The sequence below is a fragment of the Rhinatrema bivittatum genome, chromosome 8 (assembly GCF_901001135.1).
Source record: "Rhinatrema bivittatum chromosome 8, aRhiBiv1.1, whole genome shotgun sequence".
Lineage (NCBI taxonomy): Eukaryota > Metazoa > Chordata > Amphibia > Gymnophiona > Rhinatrematidae > Rhinatrema > Rhinatrema bivittatum.
The window spans coordinates 69,902,755-69,927,396 of NC_042622.1; the positions used below are offsets into that span (position 1 = coordinate 69,902,755).

A 24,642-nucleotide genomic window follows, 5' to 3' on the forward strand; every position below is an offset into this window, starting at 1 on the left:
TAGCACACATTCGGGACATATACATAAAAAGCACTTCTGTAATATATGCACCAAAAAAGATACTCACAGTATACAGTGTAAATAATAAATATACTGATTAAATTTGATGCGCTAGAAGCTGATTTGAAGACACTGTCAGGCAGACTTGAATGAGGTACTGAACATATGCATTTTTTAAAGGTATACTCACATATTGCGTCATTGATAGGTCAGCTGTCATGAAAATGTCAAAAAGGTGTAGACTACTGTTGAAGCAAACCATTTAATAAAAGGCGAGCTAAATTATAGAAATGCTGTCCATTCTATTTCCCCATTTAAGCTGTGGGAAATAACAGTTTGAAATTTAAAAATCCGTTGCTGTTCTCGCTGCTTTAGTGTTGTGGAAACGCGGGTAGCGGTTCCATCTCTGGTGTTTTCGTGTGCCCCTGGGCCCCGATACAGCCGCAGAGGAGCTCCTGCAAGCACCGAGGCAGGTGAGAGGTGCTTCTGCATGGGCTGAAGATGAAGAAAGATGACCTCAACCACAGCCACACCTGTACGCAGCAGAAAAAGACCCAACAATGCAATATTGGTCTCATGAGTGGTCCTCCGACTACTCCAAGCCCTTTTGGACCTGCCGCACGGAGCAGCAACTGCGACAGGATGGTCAGAGGATGAGGACATTAAAGACGAAGACTTTAAGTGAGACAAGACTCAGGATATGTGAAGTGGAACATCACTTTGAATACGTGAAGTAGGACAAGACTTCGACATGAAGAGATGAAATCTGGATATGTGGAGTGAAGAGGAACTCTGGTCACATATATGAAGAAACTCTGGAAGGCCATGAGTTGCTTGAAGAGGACTTGGTCGGTACTGGACATCACGCGCCCTACACAACCTAGCTGGACTGGTCTCGGACCACGCAGGCAGCGCGCCCTACACAGCCGAGGTAGGCTGGTTGTGGACCACGCTAGTGGTTCCCCACACAAGTTGACAGAGCTGAGTCAGTACTGCACATAACATGCCCATATACTCAGCCAATGAAGACAGGTCACGGACCACGCTGGTGGTTCCCCACACAGGGAGGATAGGAGATGAAATGAGGACTCCAACGAAGCATGTTTCAAAATGTACCCTGCACGGCTGATAAAAGCCAGGCAGGGCCACACCGGAATGGATCAGATAATAGAGTTCATTCGTGAAGCGGAGGCAGGGTGCAGACTCCAAGGATCCAGGCAAGGTTGAAGATTTGAGGGGATGCCTCTACGACGAAAGTTAAAATAAGAAGCTTGAACCTTTTGGAGACTTGCGCTGCCAGGACGAAGATAAACCGGATAAGGAAGACATCAAGATGAGACATCTGGAGACCTTGAGATGATAAAGATGAAGACGTAGCGTGAGGACATCACGAAGACACAGGACTCTCAGAGGGTCTGTCCCTCAGCTCCATCAAGGTTCAGGTAGCAGCGCTGTCTTGCTACAGCCCCAGGAGTGACGGCAACACCATTGCCAAACACCCAGACGTCTCACGTTTCCTGAAAGGAGTCAAACACATTCGTCCGCCACTGAAGTGGCCAGTGTCCCTGTGGAACCTCAACCTAGTGTTGGAATTTCTAGCGGGATCCGCCTTCAGACCCCTTCGAGGCCTGTCTCTCTGTTTGTTGACCTTGAAGATGGTGTTCCTGCTGGCTGTATGCTCAGCACGCCGCATCTCAGAGCTACAAGCACTGTCCTGCCGTGATCCGTTTCTCAGAATCACTCCAGAGGCTATCCATCTTCGCACGGTTCCTTCCTTCTTACCCAAAGTAGTCTCACAATTTCACCTCAACCAAACCATATCCTTGCCAACCACAGAAGGTTGAATACTGCGTCATCTTGACATCGGCAGAATACTGGCAAGATACTTGGAAATGTCAGAAGCAGTACGAAAGACGGACTACCTGTTCGTCCTTCACAGCGGGAAGAAGCAAGGAGAAGTGGCCTCATGGCCAACCATCGCCCGCTGGATCAAAGAAGTTATCAAGGCGGCCTACGTAGAGGCAGGAAAACCACCACCTCTACAGGTCAAGGCTCATTCTACCAGAGCGCAATCGGCCTCTTGGGCAGAAACTAGGATGCAGTCGCCTGCAGAGATATGTAAAGCGGTGACGTGGTCCTCCCTCCATACCTTCTCCAGATTCTACCGTCTGGACGTCCAGGCCAGGGAGGACACAGCATTTGCGAGGGCAATCCTAAACGGACCTCGGGCAGCCTCCCGCCCAGTCCGGGAGTAGCTTTTGTACATCCCACTTGTTTTGAGTCCATCTGCTACATGCTAGGAAATGTAGAGATTACTTACCTGATAATCTCCTTTTCCTTAGTGTATGCAGATGGACTCAGCATCCCGCCCGGCTGCCGGTATACATGGGGATTTGCCGACTCACGGTAAGCCATGTTTGCTTATATAGGGCTTCCACCCTGCCGGGTGTCGACGCCTTCCGGTTGAGAACACTGGAGGTCTCCAGCTACCATCAATTGGTCAGGGTAATCCTGTTCATTTAAACGTTCGGTCAGTCACACATATATCCATAAAGCTTTTGCAAGGAAGATTACTGAATTGCTACACTTCCTGTGGGGGTATATGTACCCGTGCTGACCTCAGATCCGTCTCCAACTGCTAGCACGAGCACACTATACCCACTTGTTTTGAGTCCATCTGCATACACTAAGGAAAAGGAGATTATCAGGTAAGTAATCTCTACATTTCTACAAGCTTCATTGTATCCTTGTTCTAAAACGTTCAGATAACACTATCTCCACTGTTGGTGACTTATTGGTACCAAACTCCACTGATATAGCTTCTTTTGAAAATTGTGGCACTGAGAAGGTATACCCAGCAATTCTCCAGAGCAAAGGCTGCACTCAACACTCAGTAATACACCACAGAAAGTGCAGGAAAAGGGTTACATAGCCCAAATTTTTTGATGTTCAAATGATTTTATTATTCATAATTATGGCAACTCCACTGTTTTTAGATGGCAATTTACAAAGCAGGGGTCCCCCCGACACGGACCCGTGTTTCGCCGAGGCAGGAGGGACAAGCAATGCTTATACAGCGATTCTAAGATACAAACATAAAATGAAGGACTATCGGGCCGATACAGTAAAAAATGCGGGAGAGCGGGCGAGCGCCCATTCTCCCGGCGTGCGCACAAGACACTCTCCTGTGCGCGCGATACAGTAAATAATTTTATTTAAATTAGGTCCGGCGGTAAAAAGAGGCGCTAGGGACACTAGCGCGTCCCTAGCACCTCTTTTCGGACAGGAGCGGCGGCTGTCAGCTCAATTTTGCCGGCGTCGGTTCTCGAGCCCGCTGACAGCCACAGGTTCGGAAACTGGACGCCGTCAAAATTGAGCATCCGGTTTTCAGGCCACAGGCCTATTTCAAATTTTTTTTTTTACTTTTTTAAACTTTCGGGACCTCCGACTTAATATCGCCATGATATTAAGTTGGAGGGTGCACAGAAAAGCAGTTTTTACTGCTTTTCTGTGCACTTTCCCGGTGCCTGTAGAAATTAGCGCCTCCCTTTGGGTAGGCGCTAATTTCTGAAATCAAAATGTGCAGCTTGGCTGCACATTTTACTTACTGAATCGCATGGGAATACCTAATAGGGCCATCAACATGCATTTGCATGTTGCGGGCGCTATTTGGTTCGGGGGGGGTTGGAAGCGCATTTTGGATGCGCTATTACCCCTTACTGAATAAGGGGTAAAGCTAGCGCGTCAAAAACGCGCGTCCAAATGCCGGCTAACAGTACTGTATCGGCCTGAATGTTAGATAATGGATATACAAACTGATCAACAAAATTCTCAAAACATAAAAAATCATTTTACATACCATATATTCCTTTAAACATATTTGACAGGGAGCACGTAAGAAGTCACATCGAGTGTATTTTTAAAGTACTGAAAAAAGGCGCCAAAACAGTAAGGACCAATCAGCTTACAGGAGAAGAACAGCCAATCCGGATCAAGGCAACCAGAGCCTATCATGATCAAGTAAAATATGTCCATTCAAGTTCTTTATTGAGTCTGTGAGGTGTTACGGTGTTTAAAATGTAAATCCACTTCTGCTCTTTGAGAATTAAATATTCAGAGAAATTGCCTTCTCGATTAGGACAACTGATTAATTCTAACACAAAGAAATATATATCAGAAATAGTATGAGAGCACTGAGTCCAATGGTCAGTCAGTCAGGCGCATTTTCTTGTAGGTGTTTAATATTAGAGCGATGTTCAGTAATTCTGGTTTTAATTTTTCAAATAGTTTTCCCAACATACAATTTCTGACATGGGCATCGAATAATGTAATGACTCGTTCTGAATTGCAGTCTGAAAAGCTCCTCGATACATATTTTTTACCTGTACTGGTATTTATGAACTACTTGTAAGTGGACATACAGAGCATTGTCCACATGGTTTATGTTCACCGACAACCTGTTGGTCAGTGTGTGCCAGTTTGAAATCTGAATGTGTTAATAAATCATGTAAATTTGCTCCTCTCCGATGTTTAAAATGGACAGTGCCCTGGAAAAGGTTTTGCAAAGATAAAGCATGCCAGTGTTTACGGATAATATGAGAAATTGGACAACTTAGAGGAGAAAAAGGCAAGATACAATTTAAAGTCATGTCCGTGCTCTGATTGCGTGACAAAAACAAGAGATCTCTGTTAATATTTAAAGTCCGTCTAAATGCCTGTTTCACCACAGCCTTAGGGTACCCTCTCAATAAAAACCGAGACATCATCTCCTTAGCTTGGATAATGAAGTCAGTCTTAGACGAACATAGCTGACGTAACCTCAGAAATTGACCAACGGGGATATTCTTTTTTAGGGCTCTAGGATGGCAACTATCAAAGCTCAGTAAGGTGTTTCTGTCAGTGTTCTTTCTAAAGATAGTAGTGGAAAATTGGAACTTTTCATAAGAAATAAGAATATCCAGAAAAGCAATCTGAAAAGGGTGAATATTACAACTAAATTTTAAATGGGTATTGCACTGATTCAACCAGTCGAAGAACATGTAAAATTGTATGTCGTCAATGAATCTCAGCCAGACATATAAAAATTTAGACCAGTCCAAGGGATAGATGTATGTTTCCTCAAAATTAGCAACATAAAGGCATGCCAAGCTCGGAGCCATGGTAGCCCCCATGGCCGTGCCCTTAATTTGCTGATAATATAATTATCAAACCTGAAATAATTTTTTGATAATGCCAAGTGTGTAAGATCCATTAAGAATGAAGTGGGTATACGTACAGGACTCAAACGTGAGCTCAAAAGAGTCTCAGTAATCTGCAACGCTTCCCCCTGAGGGATGTTAGAGTAGAGGGACACTATGTCTAATGTAATCAAAAAAATTGGATCCGGTGGAGTCTCTAAATCCTTCAAAATGGTGATCAAGTGTGAGGAGTCATGAACATACGATCTAATCAAGGGGACAAAAGGTTTTAAAAAAAATGTCATCAAATTTTGAGAGAGGTTCCAAAATGGACCCGATACCAGAAACTATCGGGCGACCTGGGGGATTCTGTAGTGTCTTATGAATCTTAGGGAGCACATAAAAAACTGGTGTGATTGGGAATGGTGTCAACAAAAAACTAGCCTCTCTAGATGTTAGAAACTTCTGCGTTTATGTTTTGAGAATTTTGTTGGTTGGTTTGTATATCCGTTATCTAACATAGTCCTTCATTTTATGTTTGTATCTTAGAATCGCTGTATAAGCATTGCTTGTCCCTCCTTCCTTGGCGAAACACGGGTCCGTGTCGGGGGACCCCTGCTCTGTAAATTGCTATCTAAAAACAGTGGAGTTTCCATACTTATGAATAATAAAGTAATTTGAACATCAAAAAATGTGGGCTATGTAACCCTTTTCCTGCACTTTTTGTGGTGTATTACTGAGAAGGTATTCACCAGGAAGGATTTTTTTATGTTCTTGCAGTTCAGGCATTATCTGAGCTCCATCTTTGGCCAATCCACTGTCCCTTTTATATCTACCCAATTCACTTCTTTTCTGAGTTGACTCAAAAGAGACATGGATTCTGTATCCTAATTCTATAAATGGTTAAACTCTCTACAAGATTATTTTACTTTGACAGTGCTTGCTGTTGTGTGGAACAGAGATAATAAAACAAATTTAACAGCAAAAGATCTGGCAGCATCTATTGATTTTACTAGAGCAACCATTATTAATGTGGATCTTCGGGAGATGCAGTATTGAATACTGAACAGACTTGTCATCTCCCCTTATTAGAGTGAAACAGATGAAATACAGTACTGTTGACAATTGTTTAAAATGCAATGAGCTAGGCACATTGGTTTATTGCTTGTAGCAATGTCCACAAATTCAGTTATTTTGGAAGAGTTACTCCTGAATTCTCTGTGTTAATCTGCTTAGATAAGAATATTTTTATTGGAAGTTATCATAAGTTATTTTTGGCTAAAGCCTGTTTATTACCGTAGTTAAGAAATGTATACTTTTTAATTGGTTAAAGGAGATACCCTCTTTTCTGCATGGAAAGATAGAATGGTGAAGACTGTTTATGTGGAATATCAGATCATCCAGAGATTATGCTAGATTCTGTCAAATCTGAACTCCTTTTGTTAACAAGATGTCAGAAGACTAGAAGAAACTTTGAAACCTTGCATGGCTATTGTGGTACGTTATGATTCTAAGGGAAGTACTATTCATTTGCTTTTGCATTGACAATGGTGGAATGCTCTCTCCTCTTCTGTTTTTGCTGAGAAGTTGTTATTGTGCTGTTGGTTCAGTTTGTATTTGGGAACATTAGAGTAAACTTGATGGCAAATGTATTACTCTTTCCATTTTTATATATTGTTAAAATTATGCCAATAAAATTGCTAATCATAAAAATACCATCTTGGAAACCCAGACCAGATAACATAAACATGATTTCCACTCATTAAAATAGGTGGACGGAAGACCAAACAACTGCTAACAGAGTTAAAGGGTGAGGTGAGGAGTCTATTCTAGTCAAAAGAACATTTAAAAAAAATATAAATTGGATCTAAATGAAGAAAACAGGACACAGCATAAGTGCTGGTGAGTTACATGGAAAGCATTGATAAATAAGTCAGAGCGAATTTGAAAAGAAGCTTGCCATGGAAGCAAAAATTCATAATAAAATCTTTTTCAGGAATAATTGTCGAAAAAACCTGCGACCGAGTCAATTGAACCATTGAATGAATGAAGGGTAAAAGGGCTACCACGGGAGAACAAGGCCATAGCAGGAAGTCTAAATGAATTCTTTGCTTTGGGTTTTATTAAAAAAAGATATGACAGACACGGCTTAATTTCTGGGGGAATGGCCTGGAACACAGTTCCACCACTTCTGGTCAGACTTAACAGGGCTGCTCTTCTCCAGCCCCTCCCCTTCAGGCAGTTTGCAGAGAAATGGAGAGGAGGGGGTTAGCCTGAAGCAGACAGGGAACAGCCACTCTGCTCCCTAAACTAACCAATTCTCTCTCTGTTCTATAGGGACAGGCCTGGCATGACCGGGTGTGCATATCGTGCATTTTCCACGGGGCAGCACACACTGGCGGGCAGTGGGCCGGCGGCAGTAGGAGTAGCCACGGGGCCACCAACAGAGCCTAACTTGCCGGCAGCTAAAGAAGGAGAGAGGCAGGCAGTGGAAGTCAATCTACTGCCGGCTCAGTGGCTGAAAATGAGAGACCTGGTGTTTCTGTGAATGCACGAATGCCCACACACAACTTTACCCACAGGTGCACACAGCTTCCGCCCCCCCCCCCCCCCACACACACACACACACACACAAGCAAAAAGATTGTGTCATGGTGGAGCTCATCCCACTATGGCCCAAAGACAACCGGAGGCCCGCGAGACTGTGGTGAAACTCAAACCACCGTGGCCCAAAGACAACAGGAGGCCATGTGTGTAAGTGAGTGAGAGTCTGTATGTGAGGGAGAGAGGGAGCCTGTGTATGTGAGAGGAGGTGTGTGAGTGAATGAAAGTGTTATTGTGCACATGTGTGAGAGAGACGATAAAATTTAGGTGGCCCTACCTCCCTCAATCCACGACGATTTTAGGGTGAGTGGAAATCTGAAGATCCCAGGTATGGAGAGAAGGAGATTTTTTAAACCTTTAATAGTTTTAGTTTAAACTTGTTTATTAGTAAGCATAAGTAGTAGAACACATTGATAACAGAACAACATCAAAAGTATGAAATCTGCTAAAGCAAAACAAAGTTGTGTCTTTTACAAAATATGTATTGAACATCAAAATATGAATTTGGGGATAATGCCGTGTTCTGGTGCATCATTCCCCAGTAGACAAGTAACAAATTTTTACCTATTTTTTCCCCCTACACCCTTAAATTACATCCCTTCCCCTTCCTTCCCCACCCTGGCTTATTTCTGACATACATACAAGTTTAATCATTCAAATTTAATTATTTCAATCTGAGTTGGGTTATTTTACATAGTTCTTAGAAACAAAGAGAACCCAAAAAAGAGAAGAAGCAGATAATGAAGCATATAATGTAATACATGATATCAGGGATAGGGCACTGAGTGCAGGAAGATCACAACACGCCCGGTATCAGGGATAGGGCACTGCATGCAGGAAGATCACAATACCACCAGTATCAGGGATAGGGCACTACATGCAGGAGGATCACAACACTCCCGGTATCAGGGATAGGGCATTGCAAGGTAGATCACAGCTCTCGAGATCCTGCACAGGGCAGTGCAGAGAGGAAGATCACAACACTCCCAGTATCAGGGATAGGGCACTGTGTGCAGGAAGATCACAACACTCCCGGTATCAGGGATAGGGCACTGTGTGCAGGAAGATCACAACACTCCCAGTATCAGGGATAGGGCACTGCGTGCAGGAAGATCACAACACCCCTGGTATCAGGGATAGGGCACTACATGCAGGAAGATCACAACACTCCCGGTATCAGGGATAGGGCACTGTGTGCAGGAAGATCACAACACTCCCTGTATCAGGGATAGGGCACAAGTTCTAGTCACATTGACTGATCAGTGGTCACATTACTTTTTTTGTCAAGCTACCAACCGTTTCCACCCATCCCCCATATATTAAACCATCACCTCAGTGGGAACCTTGGTAACATCAATAAATAAGAGGGCAGCCAGCCAATAGGAATACATATTCATTCCTAACTGACTTAACTGACCTTAACTTGATCTGAAAAGTGTCAAATTGTATCATTTTCTGTTAGTGTGCACTAACTCCCGTTAGTGCGCACTAACAAAAAAACCCGATTTTTCACGATAAATCGGTGGAATTCCTATTGTATCAAGTCCCTTACCGATTAATGACGATTTAAAGATTATCTGATGATAATTTAAATCGTTAAAAAACGATTCACATCCCTACTTGTAACTGTAACACATTAGAGTTATTTTTAAGACTGTCACTGACCCCTAGTTAGGGAAAATTGTCGGCTAAATTTTTAAAGCCCAGCATGCTCAAAAACTGGGAGATATGCTAATGACCGGGCCAAGCGCATTTTAAAAACAGTCTGACCACGCGCAGAAGTGCTGGATTGTTAAAAAGGGATGGGGGCGGGGTCTAGGTGGGTTGGGGTGTGGCAGGGGCCGGCCAGAACAGGAAAAAGAACGCGAGAACGCTATGTTAAGCGATTCAAGGAGTCATCTACAATAAGTTTATCTGTGCCTGCACAAAAAATCACTGTTAATGTTTTGCTACCCATGCTGAAGTGACATAGCTCACTTTTAATTCATTGACAAAAATTTTTATCTCGATTTGATCACTATATTTCATTTTGTAGATGCTGTCATTAAACCCTTGAAAAAGAACTGTCTGTTCGAAACATGGACCCATGTCGGGCTTGTTGAGAATGCGAAGCTTCACAGTTGATTGGATAAAAACAGCATTCATACTTAAGTTAAGTTGAAACTTCACATAGCATATAGTTAAAAAGAATATAAAAAAATAGATGTTCACTTTGAATTGACCTATGATTACAAATAAGGCCGAGTTATAAAGTGGCACCGCTGCATGATGAAGCCTATTATGATCTATCACACAGTAAGCATCTTACACTAGTTATGCTAAGCTATGCCATATATTTTGATCCACATGTAAGACTTTAAAATCGGACTTTTTCCATAACTTTTTCCCAAATTATGGAAGTCTTCCATTGGACATCAGGAAAGAATTGGACCTGATGAGATTCTGGCGTAAAATAAAAACATGGTTGATGATGTCAGAGCTTCTGAATTAAAACTGGGAATGCTCTTTAAGTTAAAGGATCTAGAGATGAGGTCTAAATTGGGAGGGTATTTTATGGTTATAGAGGGATGGTAACAGGACTTACTATTTTTATTGTTTTAATAGATGTACATTGTTTTATTGTTTTATGATTTTATGTGATACCTAAACATGTACATCGCTTTGAAAATTTTTACCACAAAATTGGAACGTGACTAATAAATTTTATAAATAAATAAATAAGAATTTTTTGGTGATTGCTTTGATCTGCTATTGATCCCACTTTTGCTTACAATACTCTTCCGATCCTCTAATTAACTAGCTCCCTAAAATAATTTTCCACAATTCAAGTTTAATTATGCACGAAATATAAATATTTCTCCTATTTGTCTTAAATGTATTATCTAGTAACTTCATTATTGTTGCGGACACGCCTTGTGGCTACGTATTCCATGGTGAATGCATGCGGGAAAGCCCTGGGAAGGGACGTAGAGGCGTGATCGCTTGCTCCTGTGTGAGTGTGAGCCCCTGGTCCACGAGATAACTCAGAGAGGAGCCCCAAGATACCCAGAGGATAGGAAAGCAAGTGCAGGCTTGGACACAGTTCAAACTCATGAAGAATGGAACCGGAACAGGGAACTCCTAGTCCGAAGAGCTAAGAGTCAGAGTTCATAGAAAAAGGCGGATTCCTGGAACTTGGACTAGATGAGGATTCCTGGACATGGATGAAGAAGAGGTGTACTGTTAAAGACGAGACAAGATTCTTGGAGAGGATGAAGAGAGAGACACTCGAGTATGAAGACAGACAAGATGAGACTCTTGGAGACGATGAAGAGGAACACTCTTGGGCTCTTGGAGTAGAGAAGAGACGAGGCTCTTGAAGTTAGGGAGTGCTATCCCTCAAGGCGCCCTACACAGCCGAAGGACTGGTCACGGACCACCTTGTCTGCTGTGCGCCCTACACAACCTGGAGGCTGGTCGCAGACCACGCTAGGAGCGAGAGGAGTCGGGCAGCACTCGACGAAGTCCAACGGAGAGATTCCAATCTATCAAGCATAGACTAATCGGAGAGTCTGGGGAACGCCAAAATCTGATGACGTATTCTCCAGGATAATGAGTTATAGTGAAGAGAGAGGTATGCAAAGGGCAGTACCTCAGAGAAGCCATCTTGACATCAGGGAATCTGGACATCTAAAGAGATGGATGACAGCAGGAATGGGCCTCTGCTGGGGTGCCAGGACATCTGGTACTCAGAACAGGCGGACTTCTGGACGTCAGGACATCGAGACATCGGAGCGTCAGGGACATCTAAGAATAGACGAGAGATCCCGAGGCCTGTGGAAGGAAAGTCTGAGACTGGAACATACCACAAGGAAGGTTGACGACAGGGAAGACCTGGACGTTGGACGAAGACATTATGAAAAAGACATCACGAAGAGAGAAGACTTGAACATGAAGTCTTCTGGACAGGAGCTTGAAGATAACCACGTTGGAACAGTGGAACTCCGAGGATGGAAGCTGGAGATGATGGAACTCCGAAGATGGACTCTCTGGAGGATGTTACTCCAGCCGAAGGCACTGAAGGGAATGGAGCAGTGCCCTTTTATAGGGCAGGAGCAGGAAAAGCCCTGGAGACGTCATCTGGGAGGGCTGAAGATGAACTTCCTGTTTTGTCCCTTTAAATAAGAACATAAGAAATTGCCATGCTGGGTCAGACCAAGGGTCATTCAAGCCCAGCATCCTGTTTCCAACAGAGGCCAAACCGGGCCACAAGAACCTGGAAATTACCCAAACACTAAGAAGATCCCATGCTACTGATGCAATTAATCAATCAACAACCAACCTTGTTTCCTTTACTCAAGAGATCTTCAACAGCCAACCATCAAGGGAACTCCTTGATGCGTGGTGATGTGCGGTCGCTATTTTAAGGGCAACCACTTTGGGGCTGTCCCATTCAGTAGCTTCTGTGTTTTACAATTTTAATACTTTATTCAAATCCTTTTTTGTTTTTTCTTTTATACTTTTTTAATTTAGCGTGCTTTATTTTTCTCCCCGGCGATCTGTCCGACCCACCCTGTATGTTCCTACTTCTTTTCAGGTACTTATCTGGTGGTGCTCATTAATTGCTGCCGCTTTCATGGGTACGGACCCGCCTGCCCTACATTGGCCATGTTTCTGCAGTGCTCTGCCTGCTTCAGGGACCTCGGGAGAAGTTTCTATTGTGTCCGTCAATCGGGTACACCATTGGGAAAGCACATCATTTTTCTTTAAAGAATAAAATTACATTTAATGCTCAATTAAAACTCAGTTCCCACTACTATTCAAGCGTGTAGTACTTACTGTTTCTTTTTCACAAGTCTTATAAGTGAGCGGCGCCTTCATCCACTGTTCCGGCGTCTCTCTCTACTCTGCACGTTTTAAATCTACCTTGAGCCAATCGCTGCTGTCCCTTTCAGATTGAGGGAGAGAGCACCCTAGGGTACCTCATGATCATGTTGGTTGATTGTGCCATCTATCGTTTCTGATTGCATCCATGCATGCATCCACCTTACCCCTTCCCTCAAATCCTTGTTTCCCCCGTTTTTTATATATATTTGAATGTACTCCTGTGATTATCTTCTTACTGTATCAATGATTTTCTATCTTTTACATTGATGGACCTGATGGAGAACTATTCTCTGTATCAACCACCCTTTGCTATTTTTCCTACGGACCAAATGGTAAACTGTTGGTTAATATGTCCTCTTCACTCCCCAAAGGGTTTGAACCGCGAGATCAATGGGTCTATTTTTTGAAATAAGATGATTTTTCTACCAGCATGAAAGTCAGGTAAAACCAGGGTGAAAATGCGGGTTGTTTGTCGGGATGGTCCATGATGACAGAAATAGGACATCGGATACAGGAGTCTATGGTGGCAGTTGTTTTTTAATGAAGAGATGTTCACGGGAAGGAGATCAGTATTAAAAATCATGCAGATGGAATATTATTAATTAGCACATAGGGCACGGCCTCCTCAAAGGGTTTGAACAACGAGAGCATGGGCTCATTTTTTGAAACAACATGCTTTGTTTATCAGTATAGAAATAAGGACTAACAAGGGTGGCAATGAAGGTTGCTCATCGGGATGGTGATAGAGCGATAAGAAATGACAATAGAGATTGGGAAGATGGAAGGCAGTACAGCGTTCGATTAAAAGGAGGGAGTATAGCGTACCGAGAGGGGGAATGGGGGGAGGGCCAATGCACCAAGGCACAGGGCCTTAGGAGAGTGCTGATAGCCAACATAGGGAGGCCCATGCAGCCACTGGTAGACCCCATTCCACTGGCGGCCAAAAAACAGAGAGAAAGGCCTTGCGGCCTCTGGCAGATCTCATCTCACCAGCGGCTGAGCAGAGAAGTGCACCCTTCCCATCATCTGTGCAGGCCACACAGTATTAAAACTTGCAAGAGTAGCACTTTCTCTATGCTGATCTCAAGATGCATGAGATCAACATAGAGGAAGTGCTTGCCCCTCAAATTTTTTATACCATGAGGCCTGCACAGAGGAGGCAGCAGAACAGGCTTCAGTGCCAATAGCAGTGATTGGCTCCTCCCCAGTAGCCACTTGGCAGCAAAGGAGTGAGAGAAGCTCCGAGGCTGCTGGCAAAAAAAACAGAGGGGGCCTGCCTTCAGTGTGTGCATGTGTATAAATGGGAGCCTGCCTGGATGTGTATATGTGAATGAATGGGTGCCTGCCTGGGGTTATATGTGAATTAGAATGAATGTGTGCCTACCTGGGGTGTGTGAGAATGAATGGGTGCCTTCCTGGGGGTCTCTGTGTGTATTAGAATGAATGGGTGCCTGCCTGGGGTCTGTGTATGTGTGTGAGAATGAATTGGGTACCTGCCTGGGGGTCTGTATGTGTGAGAATGAATGGAAGCTTGCCTGTGTGTGTGTGTGAGAGAGAGCGAGCACCAGTAAGAGTGAGTACAGGTGAGAGAGCCAGCGTGTGTGTGAAGGAATCTGGGGGAGTAAGAGCTTGTGTGTATGCCTATGTGGTGGGAGGCTGAGGGAGAGGGTCTTAGAGCCTATGGGGCGGATTTTAAAAGGGTTATGCGCGTAACCCAGAAAACCCGATCCAGCATGCGCCGAGACTATTTTGCATAGGCCCGGCGATGTGTGCAAGCCCCGGGACACACGTATGTCCCGGGGCTTGAAAAAAGGGGCGGGGAGGAGGCGGGGCGGGGGCAGGACCGAGGCCTCCAGCACAGAGGCTGTGCCGTGGATCGCGCACCGGCACTTGGCTGGCGCATGCAACTTGCGCCTGCCTAGAGGCAGGCGCAACTTATTTAACAAAGGTAAGGGGGGGGTTTAGATAGGGCTGGGGGGCAGGTTAGGGAGGAGAAGGTGGGGGGAGGCGGAAGGAAAGTTCCCTCCAAGGCCGCTCCGGAGCGGCTTTGGAGGGAAAAGGGAAAGCCATCGGGGCTCCCCTAGGGCTCGGCATGCGCAAGGTGCACAAGTGTGCACCCCCTTGCGCTCGCCAACCTCGGATTTTATAACATGCACGCGCATGTTATAAAATCAGGCATAAATCTTAAAATTTGGCCCTATGTATGAGAGTGTGTGTGTGTCTGTGAGTGTGTGAGAGAGAGAGGATAAAGTTTGTGTGCCCCCCTAGCCCCCTAATCCTTGACAGATCTCAGGGTGACCGAAAATCAAGAGTTGCTAGATATGGACAGCAGGGACTTTTTTTATCCTTAGTTTTAATTATTGGGTATTTGATGTGTCTGCTGTTTGAAATATTTATTGGTGCCACTGTAGCTAAAAGTAAAACTGAACAGATGGGTTCTTATTTGCTATTATATTCCATGTTTTCTAATCTGAAGAGTGGCAATAAGCTGCATGTGCATAAATTCCATCAGCAAAGATATTAAACGGCATCTCCAAATGTTTGGAAAACTTGACAGTTGAAAGTTGGTAATCCTATTCTCATTAACCTCACCTTTATTTGGGAAGGGGCTGCTATGGTCAGTTGCCAGTCCCTGCGGTATAAACCTTACTAGAACACTCATTAGGCTAATATTAATGTTAATTGTCAATGCAAAGCTATGTTTTCAAGTTTCTTCTTCTTCTTCTGCGGTAAATCTTTCGCTGCTTTTAATTAATGGAAATTAAAAAAAAAAATCCTTATACTGGTTGACCTCCTTATAGATAAATCCTCTGATGATAATTTTAGGTGACCTCAGTCTTCATGTAAATGCCCTTTCTCAGTCTGCCACATGCAGAGCTGGTCTCAACTTGTTAATAGGCTAACTCATAAGCAGGGCCATATGTTAGATCTCATTTCTGTGCGACACCTTTGGTTATCTGAGGAATCATTTCATTGCAATTATTCTGCTGTTCCATGGTTGGACCATTATTTAATAAATTGCCAGATTAAACAGCTTTATGTGCCTTTCCATGGAAAGCCTATTCTGATTTTGGTTTCATGGCGTCCACTGATTAATCCTGACTTCCCTTGCATGGTCTGGGACTGGCAAACTGCACCCCAGCCGGAGAGACTGGCATCCATGGTTACTACCATCCACTGTGGAGTCTGAAGAGGCATTCCCTGGAGAAGATGGGGAAGTGAAAGCCACCATTGCAAGGCGGCAATGGTAGAGGCCGAAAGCGGGAGAACCGTGTGAAACTGTTCCGACACCGGCTGCCAATGGGATAGCAAAGCTCTCTGTAACGGTCGCATATGCGCAAACGCCCAGGGGACGAGGTAGATGGTGGAGGCCATCGAGCCCAGAACCTGGAGGTAGTCCCACCATCGGGAGCGGAAGCGAGAGAAGGTTTCACACCTGGTCGATAATTTTGAGAGCCCGAGCACGAGGTAGGGACACCTTGCCGATCTGAGTATCGAAGCGTGCCCCCAGAAATTCCAACACCTGGGAAGGCTGAAGATTGCTTTTGGGAAAATTGACTATCCACCCAAGGGAGGCGAGGAGAGCTAGAACCCGATCTACCACCTGCCAGCAGCGTATCTCCGACTTGGCCCGCACGAGCCAGTCGTCCAGATAGGGGTGGACCAGGACTCCTTCTCGGCGGAGGGCAGCCACCACCACCACCACCATGACCTTGGTGAAGGTGCGCGGCGCGGTGGCCAAACCGAAGGGCAATGCCCGGAACTTAAAATCCCGGTTGAGGATATGGAAGCGAAGATACTTCTGGTGATCGTGGCGAATCGGAATGTGGAAGTAGGCCTCTGTCAGATCGAGAGAGGCGAGGAATTCGCCGGGATGAACCGCCGCAATGACCGCTCTCAAGGTCTCCATGCAAAAATGTGGGATCTTTAGGGTCCGGTTGACCCTCTTGAGGTCCAGGATCAGACGAGAAGCACCGTCCTTCTTGGGTACCACGAAGTAAATGGAATACTGGCTGGTGCCGAGTTCCTCCTCCGGAACTGAGACAATGGCACCCAGACTCAGGAGCCTGGTGAGTGTTTGGTCCACCACCTCCCGCTTCAGATGGCCGCAAGGAGAGACTACAAAGAGGTCCGGTAGGTCTCGAGCAAATTCTAAAGCGTAACCGTCTCAGACAATCTCGAGAACCCACTGGTCCGACGTGATTTTGAACCACTCCTCGAAAAACAGGGAGAGACGACCACCCAGAAAGGGGACCGAGGAATGGGTCAACCGAACTTCATTGTGGAGCTGGCTTTGGGGTAGTGCGCTGAGAAGCACACGCCGCAGCCCTAAGTCCCGCCAAGATCAGGTCCATATCTTGGGCAGCGAAGCCGTCAGAGTATCCGAAGGGGTCCCTCAATCCCTAGCTCCTGGAGGACAAAGGGAATGAGGGGTTCCAATTCCTCCCTCTGAAACATGCGGAGGTCCCGGGGAGCGCCCCCACCAAATCCATGCTGGGATCTGGATCCGGAGTGACCAGAGGCGTCGGAGGATTAGGAATGGGAAGTACCCCTGGGACCACCTGGACCGGCCCCTGCGGCTCCGGAGTCGGAGGAGCGGGCGGCGGAGTTGGCCATGGGAGTTTCGCCAGCAGGGGACCTGGGGAAGGCTCCTCCTCCTCCTGCAAGCTGGCCAAGTAAGATTTGTGCATGAGAAGTACAAATTCCGAGGAAAAACGGGGCCTAGCCTTGCCAGAGGGGGAGGAGGGTCAGGGACCTCATCCTGGGGCAGCACGGGGCTCAAATTGGGGGGAAACTCTGAAAAATTTGGTTCCTCAGCGCCTGGCAACCCCGAATCGGGAACTGCTGAAACAACCCAAGATGGCCGCCGTTCCCACGGTTTACCGACCTGGGAACGGCCGTGCCATGTGGTGAGGAACGTGATCCCGGGCTGGATTTACAGCACTGCCGAGGAGGGACCCTCCTCACCCGCAGACATGCAGAGCAGAGCCCCACACGCGATAGGCACGTCGAGGGCTCACCACAAGCAGTGCAGGAATGTGAACGCGGCATCCTCACTGAAGAGGAGCCACGATCTGCAGTCAAAATCAGCTGAGATGAAACAAATTAGCTGCCGGCAGGAGTGGAGGCAGAGGAATGAACCCTGCACACTCCTCTGCACTAAAGACCCTGGCTGCCGGCTTGTGGATTTATTTTACTTAGATATTTCGCTTTTATTTATTTATTTATTTTTCAAACTGAGAGGAAAGTGAAGACCTTCCCAATGCAGGGAAAGAAAAAGAGGAGCTCTGAGCCCCCAAGGCAGCCAGAGAAGAGGGGGGGAGGTGTGAGGGACTGGACCACCAATTTCACCCCCCACACCGAGGAAGCAAAATAGGGCTTAGGTTATGCCATACACAAGGGGCCAAGCCCCCCTAAGCCCCGCAAAACCCAGGAGACAGAAGCGTCTCCTGTGAGAAGAGAGAGGCAGAGTCCGTCACAAACAAATTAAACTAACTTTATTTATTTATTTATTTATTTTAAACAACACTGGAAATAAATTACTACTTGCTTGATCTTTAGAGAGAAAAGAAAAACCAACAGGAAAAACAAGGCTGACTAGCCGAGATCAGGGAACCGCAGGGTGAGCTGATCCATCTGCTGGAGACAGACAAATACAGAAGGGCTGCAGGGTAGGCTCTTTCCTGATATAGGATACCCTTTCAGTTTGGTCTGTCTTCATCTGCTGGACAGGAGGCTCACCCATGGTCCTGGACTGATCCAGGTACGTACAGGGAAAAAATAGATCTGAACCAGCTGCAAGAATACATTGAGGAATATAACTGTCTTGACATATGCCAATTCAGGTTCTGGGCCCTCTATAACACAGACAGTATTAGGAGAGGATTCAATGTTGGTACCAAATTTTTACTGGTGCTTTTTAAATGTTTCCGCTGCTTTCAACACGATTGATCATTCCATCTTTGGGACGTTGGAATCTCTGGGTATCATTCATCTGTTCTTTCTGGTTCTTATATCTTTTGCTTGCTCTTTTCGTGTGCGGATAGGCAATGCTGTTTCTGACTCTCATAATCTGTCCATGGATGTATCACAAAGTTCATTTTGTCTACTGTGCTATTCAGCTATTCAGCTTCTGTAACCTCCTTATGCTATCCTCAAAAAGCATGATGTATCATTTAGTATGTATGCTAATGACGTAAAATTCTTTTTCTGATTACATCTACTCCTGCTGCAACCTTTGTTAAGCTTATCAGACTATAAGACTAAGATTATAACTGGTTCTCTTTGACAGGTAGTCTTGAATGTCAAGAAAACTGAGATTCTATTGATGGCCAGGAGCAAGACAACTGACTTCTTTCATTTTTGAGGGTTAGACTATTCCTATCTCCCCACAGGCTCAGAACTTAGGTATAACTGTTGATTCCTCTCTCTCACACTGCAGCAACATATTAAACCGTTCCTTTGACCTTATAATTTTTGAGCAGTTGCTTAAGCTCTAATTCTTTTACCTTTAGACTATTGCAATGTTCTGTACCTAGGCTTACCCTACTCTTTTATCAAATCATTACAATTAATCCAAAATTCAGTGGCATATTTATTATTATTTATTCTTATATACCGACATTCGATTTGACATATCACATCAGTTTACATTCAGGTACTGTAAGTATTTTCCTATCCCCAGAGGGCTTACAATCTAAGTGGTCAATTTTCTCAGTGGAAAAGGGTAAACAGTGGAGTGCCTCAGGGATCTGTACTTGGACCGGTGCTTTTCAATATATATATAAACTAGCCGTTAAGCCCGTAACAACGGGCTCGGTCCCTTTCCTTCCCACTCCCTCCCCCTCATTCTCCCTCCTCCTTCACTCTCTCCCCCTCCCTCTCCCTCCCTCCCTCCTCCCTCTCACTCCCTCCCTCCTCCCTCCCTCTCTCTCACACCTCCCTCCCTCTCTCTCACACCTCCCTCCCCCTCTCTCACCTCCCTCTCTCTCACCTTCCCTCCCTCTGTCACCTCCTTCTGTCACCTCCCTCCCTCTCTCTCTCTCTCTCACCTTCCCTCTCACCACCTTCTCCTCCTGCTCCTGCCGGCAGATCTCGGGGGGGGGGGGGGTGTGTGTCCACTCGCGCGCGTGCGCGGCGCTGCTTCTCCTGCCGGCAGATCTCGGGGGGGGGGGGTTTGTCACTCGCGCGCGGCGCCGCTGCTTTCCGCGTGTGCGCAGCGCTGCTTCTCCTGCCGGCAGATCTCGGGGGGGGGGGGGTGTCACTCGCGCGCGGCGCCTCTGCTCCTCCTCCCGCTCCTTCTTCGCGGCCACCGCCGCTCCTGCGGCCCCACCGCCATGTTTTTTGTTTCGGGCACGCACGGCTCTGACCAACGTGCTGGCCCGCACATGCGCGGTAGAGCTGCTCTCTACTGCGCATTTGCGGGCCGTCGGTCAGAGCCCATTTATAAGGTAGATGATCTGGAAAGGAATACGACGAGTGAGGTTATCAAATTTGCGGATGATACAAAATTATTCAGAGTAGTTAAATCACAAGCAGACTGTGATATTACAGGAGGACCTTGCAAGACTGGAAGATTGGGCATCCAAATGGCAGATGAAATTTAATGTGGACAAGTGCAAGGTGTTGCATATAGGGAAAAATAACCCTTGCTGTAGTTACACGATGTTAGGTTCCATATTAGGAGCTACCACTCAGGAAAAAGATCTAGGCATCATAGTGGATAATACTATAAAATCGTCGGCTCAGTGTGCTGCAGCGGTCAAAAAAACAATAGAATGTAGGAATTATTAGGAAGGGAATGGTTAATAGAACGGAAAATGTCATAATGCCTCTGTATCGCTCCATGGTGAGACCGCACCTTGAATACTGTGTACAATTCTGGTCGCCGCATCTCAAAAAAGATATAGTTGCGATGGAGAAGGTACAGAGAAGGGCAACCAAAATGATAAAGGGGATGGAACAGCTCCCCTATGAGGAAAGGCTGAAGAGGTTAGGGCTGTTCAGCTTGGAGAAGAGACGGCTGAGGGGGGGATATGATAGAGGTCTTTAAGATCATGAGAGGTCTTGAACGAGTAGATGTGACTCGGTTATTTACACTTTCGAATAATAGAAGGACTAGGGGGCATTCCATGAAGTTAGCAAGTAGCACATTTAAGACTAATCGGAAAAAAATTCTTTTTCACTTAACGCACAATAAAGCTCTGGAATTTGTTGCCAGAGGATGTGGTTAGTGCAGTAGTGTAGCTGGGTTCAAAAAGGTTTGGATAAGTTTTTGGAGGAGAAGTCCATTAATGGCTATTAATCAATTACTAGAGGGAATAGCCACTGCTATTAATTGCATCAGTAGCATGGGTTCTTCTTAGTGTTTGGGTAATTGCCAGGTTCTTGTGGCCTGGTTTTGGCCTCTGTTGGAAACAGGATGCTGGGCTTGATGGACCCTTGGTCTGACCCAGCATGACAATTTCTTATGTTCTTAAGTTTGTACCTGAGGCAATGGAGGGTAAAATGACTTGCCCAAGGTCACAAGGAGCGACAGCAGGACTCGAACCCTGGTCTCCTGGTTCGTAGCCCATGGCTCTAACCACTAGGCTATTCCTCCTCCTGGTACCCCCATCTGTGATCATATCTCCCGTTTTGGCCAGTCTACAGTGGCTCCCTGTGGCCATTCATCTCAGTTCAAGTTGTTGTGCCTGGTTTTTAAATCCCTTCATAACCTTGCTCCGCAATGCGTTGTGTCCACTATCCAGAAGTATCATCCTGTGCAGGCACTACGCTCCGCTTCCCAAAATCTCCTAGATATTCCATCTCATAAGTTTAACATTCCATGTCTCGGAATAGAATGTTCACTGTAGCAGCCCCTAGCCAGTGGAATAATTTGACTGATGAAATTAGAGCTAAGTCTGATTTACCTCACTTTAGGAAACTGTTGAAAACACATTTGTTTTCAGTAGCATTTAGTGGATAGTTTCTTGTCCTCTAATAATATATGTTGATCCTTTTACTTTCTGATATTAATGATGTGATTTTAGTTGATGTATTCATGATTTTTTTTTGTACATGAATTTGATAATGTTCTTCATTGCTGTGCCAGAGACCTGTTGTATTTCTTGCATACAACCACTGGGGGACCATGTTGAGAGAGACAGACAGACAGACAGACACTAGCCATAATGTCCTCTCTCTAGATAGGTATTTGTATCCCTATGGGAGGCCCACCTAGTAACTCGAGGTGAGGTTTAGGTATTAGTGTAGGGGGTTAGGGGCCACTTTGACATTCAACGTGAGACGTATGAACAGAACACTGGTCTCTTGGGAAGATTTGATGACCTTCGGAGTGAGGAAACTCACTCCAAGATGAGATTTGTGCAAGGTTCTCTCAACCTAGCTTGATGGACACTCTACCTGGGTAACATCAAGCTAGGTGGAGAGAACATGGCACAAATCTCATCTTTGGGTGAGTTTCCTCTCTCTCCATCTCTCACTCACGAACAGGCCTGTTTTCGCATGCGTTAATGCCTTAGCGCATTTTGATAAATGACCCCCTTAGTTTGTATGTGCTGGTGTAATCCGCAGAGAATTGTAGATCAGCGAAATACAAGTTCATTAAGTAAAAAAACATGCTGAAAGTAGTTTAGCCTTCCTTCCACCTTTTTTAATGAGAGGAATTCTTCTGGTCTGGGCTTCCCTGATGATATTTTTTTAAAAATGCCCATGCCTGATGTAGATAGACCCTTAAGCTTTGTAATTGCTTCTTTCATTTTTTTTCCTAACCTTTTTATTTTTTTAATTTTATCATACTGCCCATCTTCTCTGCCATTGCACAAGTGCAGCTCCCCACAATTGTTATTACTTTACTGCTTTGCACTTAAAATGGGTTGTTTTGAGTAGCTATTATTTCTGTTTGTCACAGCAGGGGCTAGTGGCCTGAGCATTAATTGCCAGGTGTGAATCAACATATGGCTATTTTTCAGTTTATAAAATTTGCCTAGTTTTGGGCTTTTTTCGATTTGACATTATTTTTGGCTAGATGCGGACTACCAGCTTGTTTCTGTTTTATATAATATGATTTGATCTTACCTTTTTATGTTACTGTTTATCTTTGGATTTTGTTTTCTATGGTTTTATGTTCTTATAGTTTGTATGTAAATACTGAATCACCAGGGGACAAATAATTTTTTATGACTTTTGGCTAGTTTTAAGATACAAATGTAACTTCCATCTTACAATACTGTGGCTAATAGATTGGGTGTAGGAATTGTAGGTGTCCATGGCTTGATGCCCTTGTGCCTATGTCTACAATAGTTAGGGTTGCCAACTGTCCAGTTTTGGACCGGAGAGCCAGGTTTTCAGGCATTCTCTACAGTGTCCAGTCAGAAGTACCAACTGGACACTACATGTCTGGTTTTGCACGTGGATCCTCCTTTTCCCCACAGCCTTTTAGTCTCCGACCTGCCTTTCTCTTCCTCTATCCGAGGAGAGCTGTGCTGTATCTCTGCCTCCTTTCCCATGCTGTGATTGGACAGCATAGGGAGAGGAGGTGGCGCACAGCCCTCAGCTCACAGTGGTTCTGCAGCTACATAGATACACTGTTTATGCAGTTCACTGGCAGGATCTAAAATGTATGCAAATGAGGGGGTACCAGTCTCTTCCCCCCCCCCCCCCCCCCCCCAGTGTCCAGCCCTGGTCTATGGAAAAGTTAGCAACCCTAACAATATCATGTACAAATGATGCTACCATTTTAACGAGTCAAGTTGTAAGAGTTTAGTAATCATGCCCAAGCGTCACTACTAAAAACCCTTCTGTATTAATGACAACGCGTGTAAAAACAAATACAGTAAAACTGTCAAAACTTCCACTGGCTATCGCCTGACAAACCGAAAACTACACTGCCCATAAAATTGGGAGTATGCTGTATCCCTCCGCCAACAAGCTCTAATTATTTCAATTTAAGTTGCAAATACACCCCCCCAAAAGCATCACTACGGAAGAAGAAATGGATCAGTGAAGATAAAATGTCTGTCAGCATGTGTTTCCTGAGGTAATTTCTGGGGTGGTGAGGAACTACGTCTTCAGACAGCGGTTTTTGTAGTGCCAAGTGAGTATGCCTTGCAACAGCTAGCTCCGCGTCCATTTTCGCGCCACTGGAACCGCGTAGCATTGTGGGAGCTGGGTGCGCTGAGAGGTCGTGGGAAGTAAATACCGATAGTTGCACTTTTTTGTGGGTACAGCTGACGGTGATCAGTAGGGATGCCGAAGTTGGCGACCGGGGAAATCGAGCAGGAGGATCGCGCCGTGGCCCAGGCGCTGCGGATACTGTGTCAGGAGCTGAATATGGACGAAGAGACTGCGGCCGAGGCGTTCAGCAACTTCACGATCATTTGGGACACCTACACACTAGAGGTACGGAACGGGCTGCAGCTTGCTGCTAGAGTATTACTTCCGTTCAGCCAGGAGAAGACGGATCGGCTACCTTGTTTATTCTTAGTCCTAGTCAAGTGCATTTTGGGACTGGTAGTCTTTGTGCTAAAGACTACCAACCCCAAAATGCACCTGTAGGAGGGTTGCGATTGCCATGTCTGTAATAAACTGGATCAGGTGAGGTTGTAATATTGCCTCTTGGGAAACCGCAAATCATTACTATGTGATAAGTTTACAGTTCCCACTAGGGTAGGATTCTGATATAAGCGATGTGGAGTCCATTTAAATATTTCTCGATATTGCGGATTAAAGAGGAAAGTAGAGAAAAAACAAACTTTGATGCCCTCCAAGGGTTGTTAAAAATTATAGGAGTTGTGTTTTTATTTATATAGATAGGTACTCTTCAGGTTTTCTAATTCTTTTAAGCAGAGACTGAAGTTAAGTAAACATAAAAGTTCGACAGACACATTGTAGGTGGTATCTTTTAGGGTTAATATACATTTGTGACTAAGTTTCAAAATATAACATTGGACTAAAAGTGTATCTTAAGTATACTATTATGGTAATTTAAGAA

General features: G+C 45.1%; 1 protein-coding gene across 3 annotated transcripts in view; it reads left to right on the top strand.

Annotated features, from left to right (window-relative positions):
• Nucleotides 1-23,486: 23,486 nt before the first annotated feature.
• Nucleotides 23,487-24,642, top strand: part of RBL1 (RB transcriptional corepressor like 1) — a 365,834-nt gene continuing 364,678 nt past the window's right edge. The window contains exons 1-2 of one of the 3 annotated variants that reach the window (XM_029611864.1): nt 23,487-23,745; nt 23,879-24,050. In XM_029611864.1, coding sequence (XP_029467724.1) covers nt 23,898-24,050 — 153 coding nt within the window. In that variant the 5' untranslated portion in view covers nt 23,487-23,745; nt 23,879-23,897. Of the gene's footprint in view, nt 23,746-23,784; nt 24,051-24,642 lie in introns of those variants that run through there. The other 2 variants (XM_029611866.1, XM_029611865.1) reach the window with 2 other exon arrangements.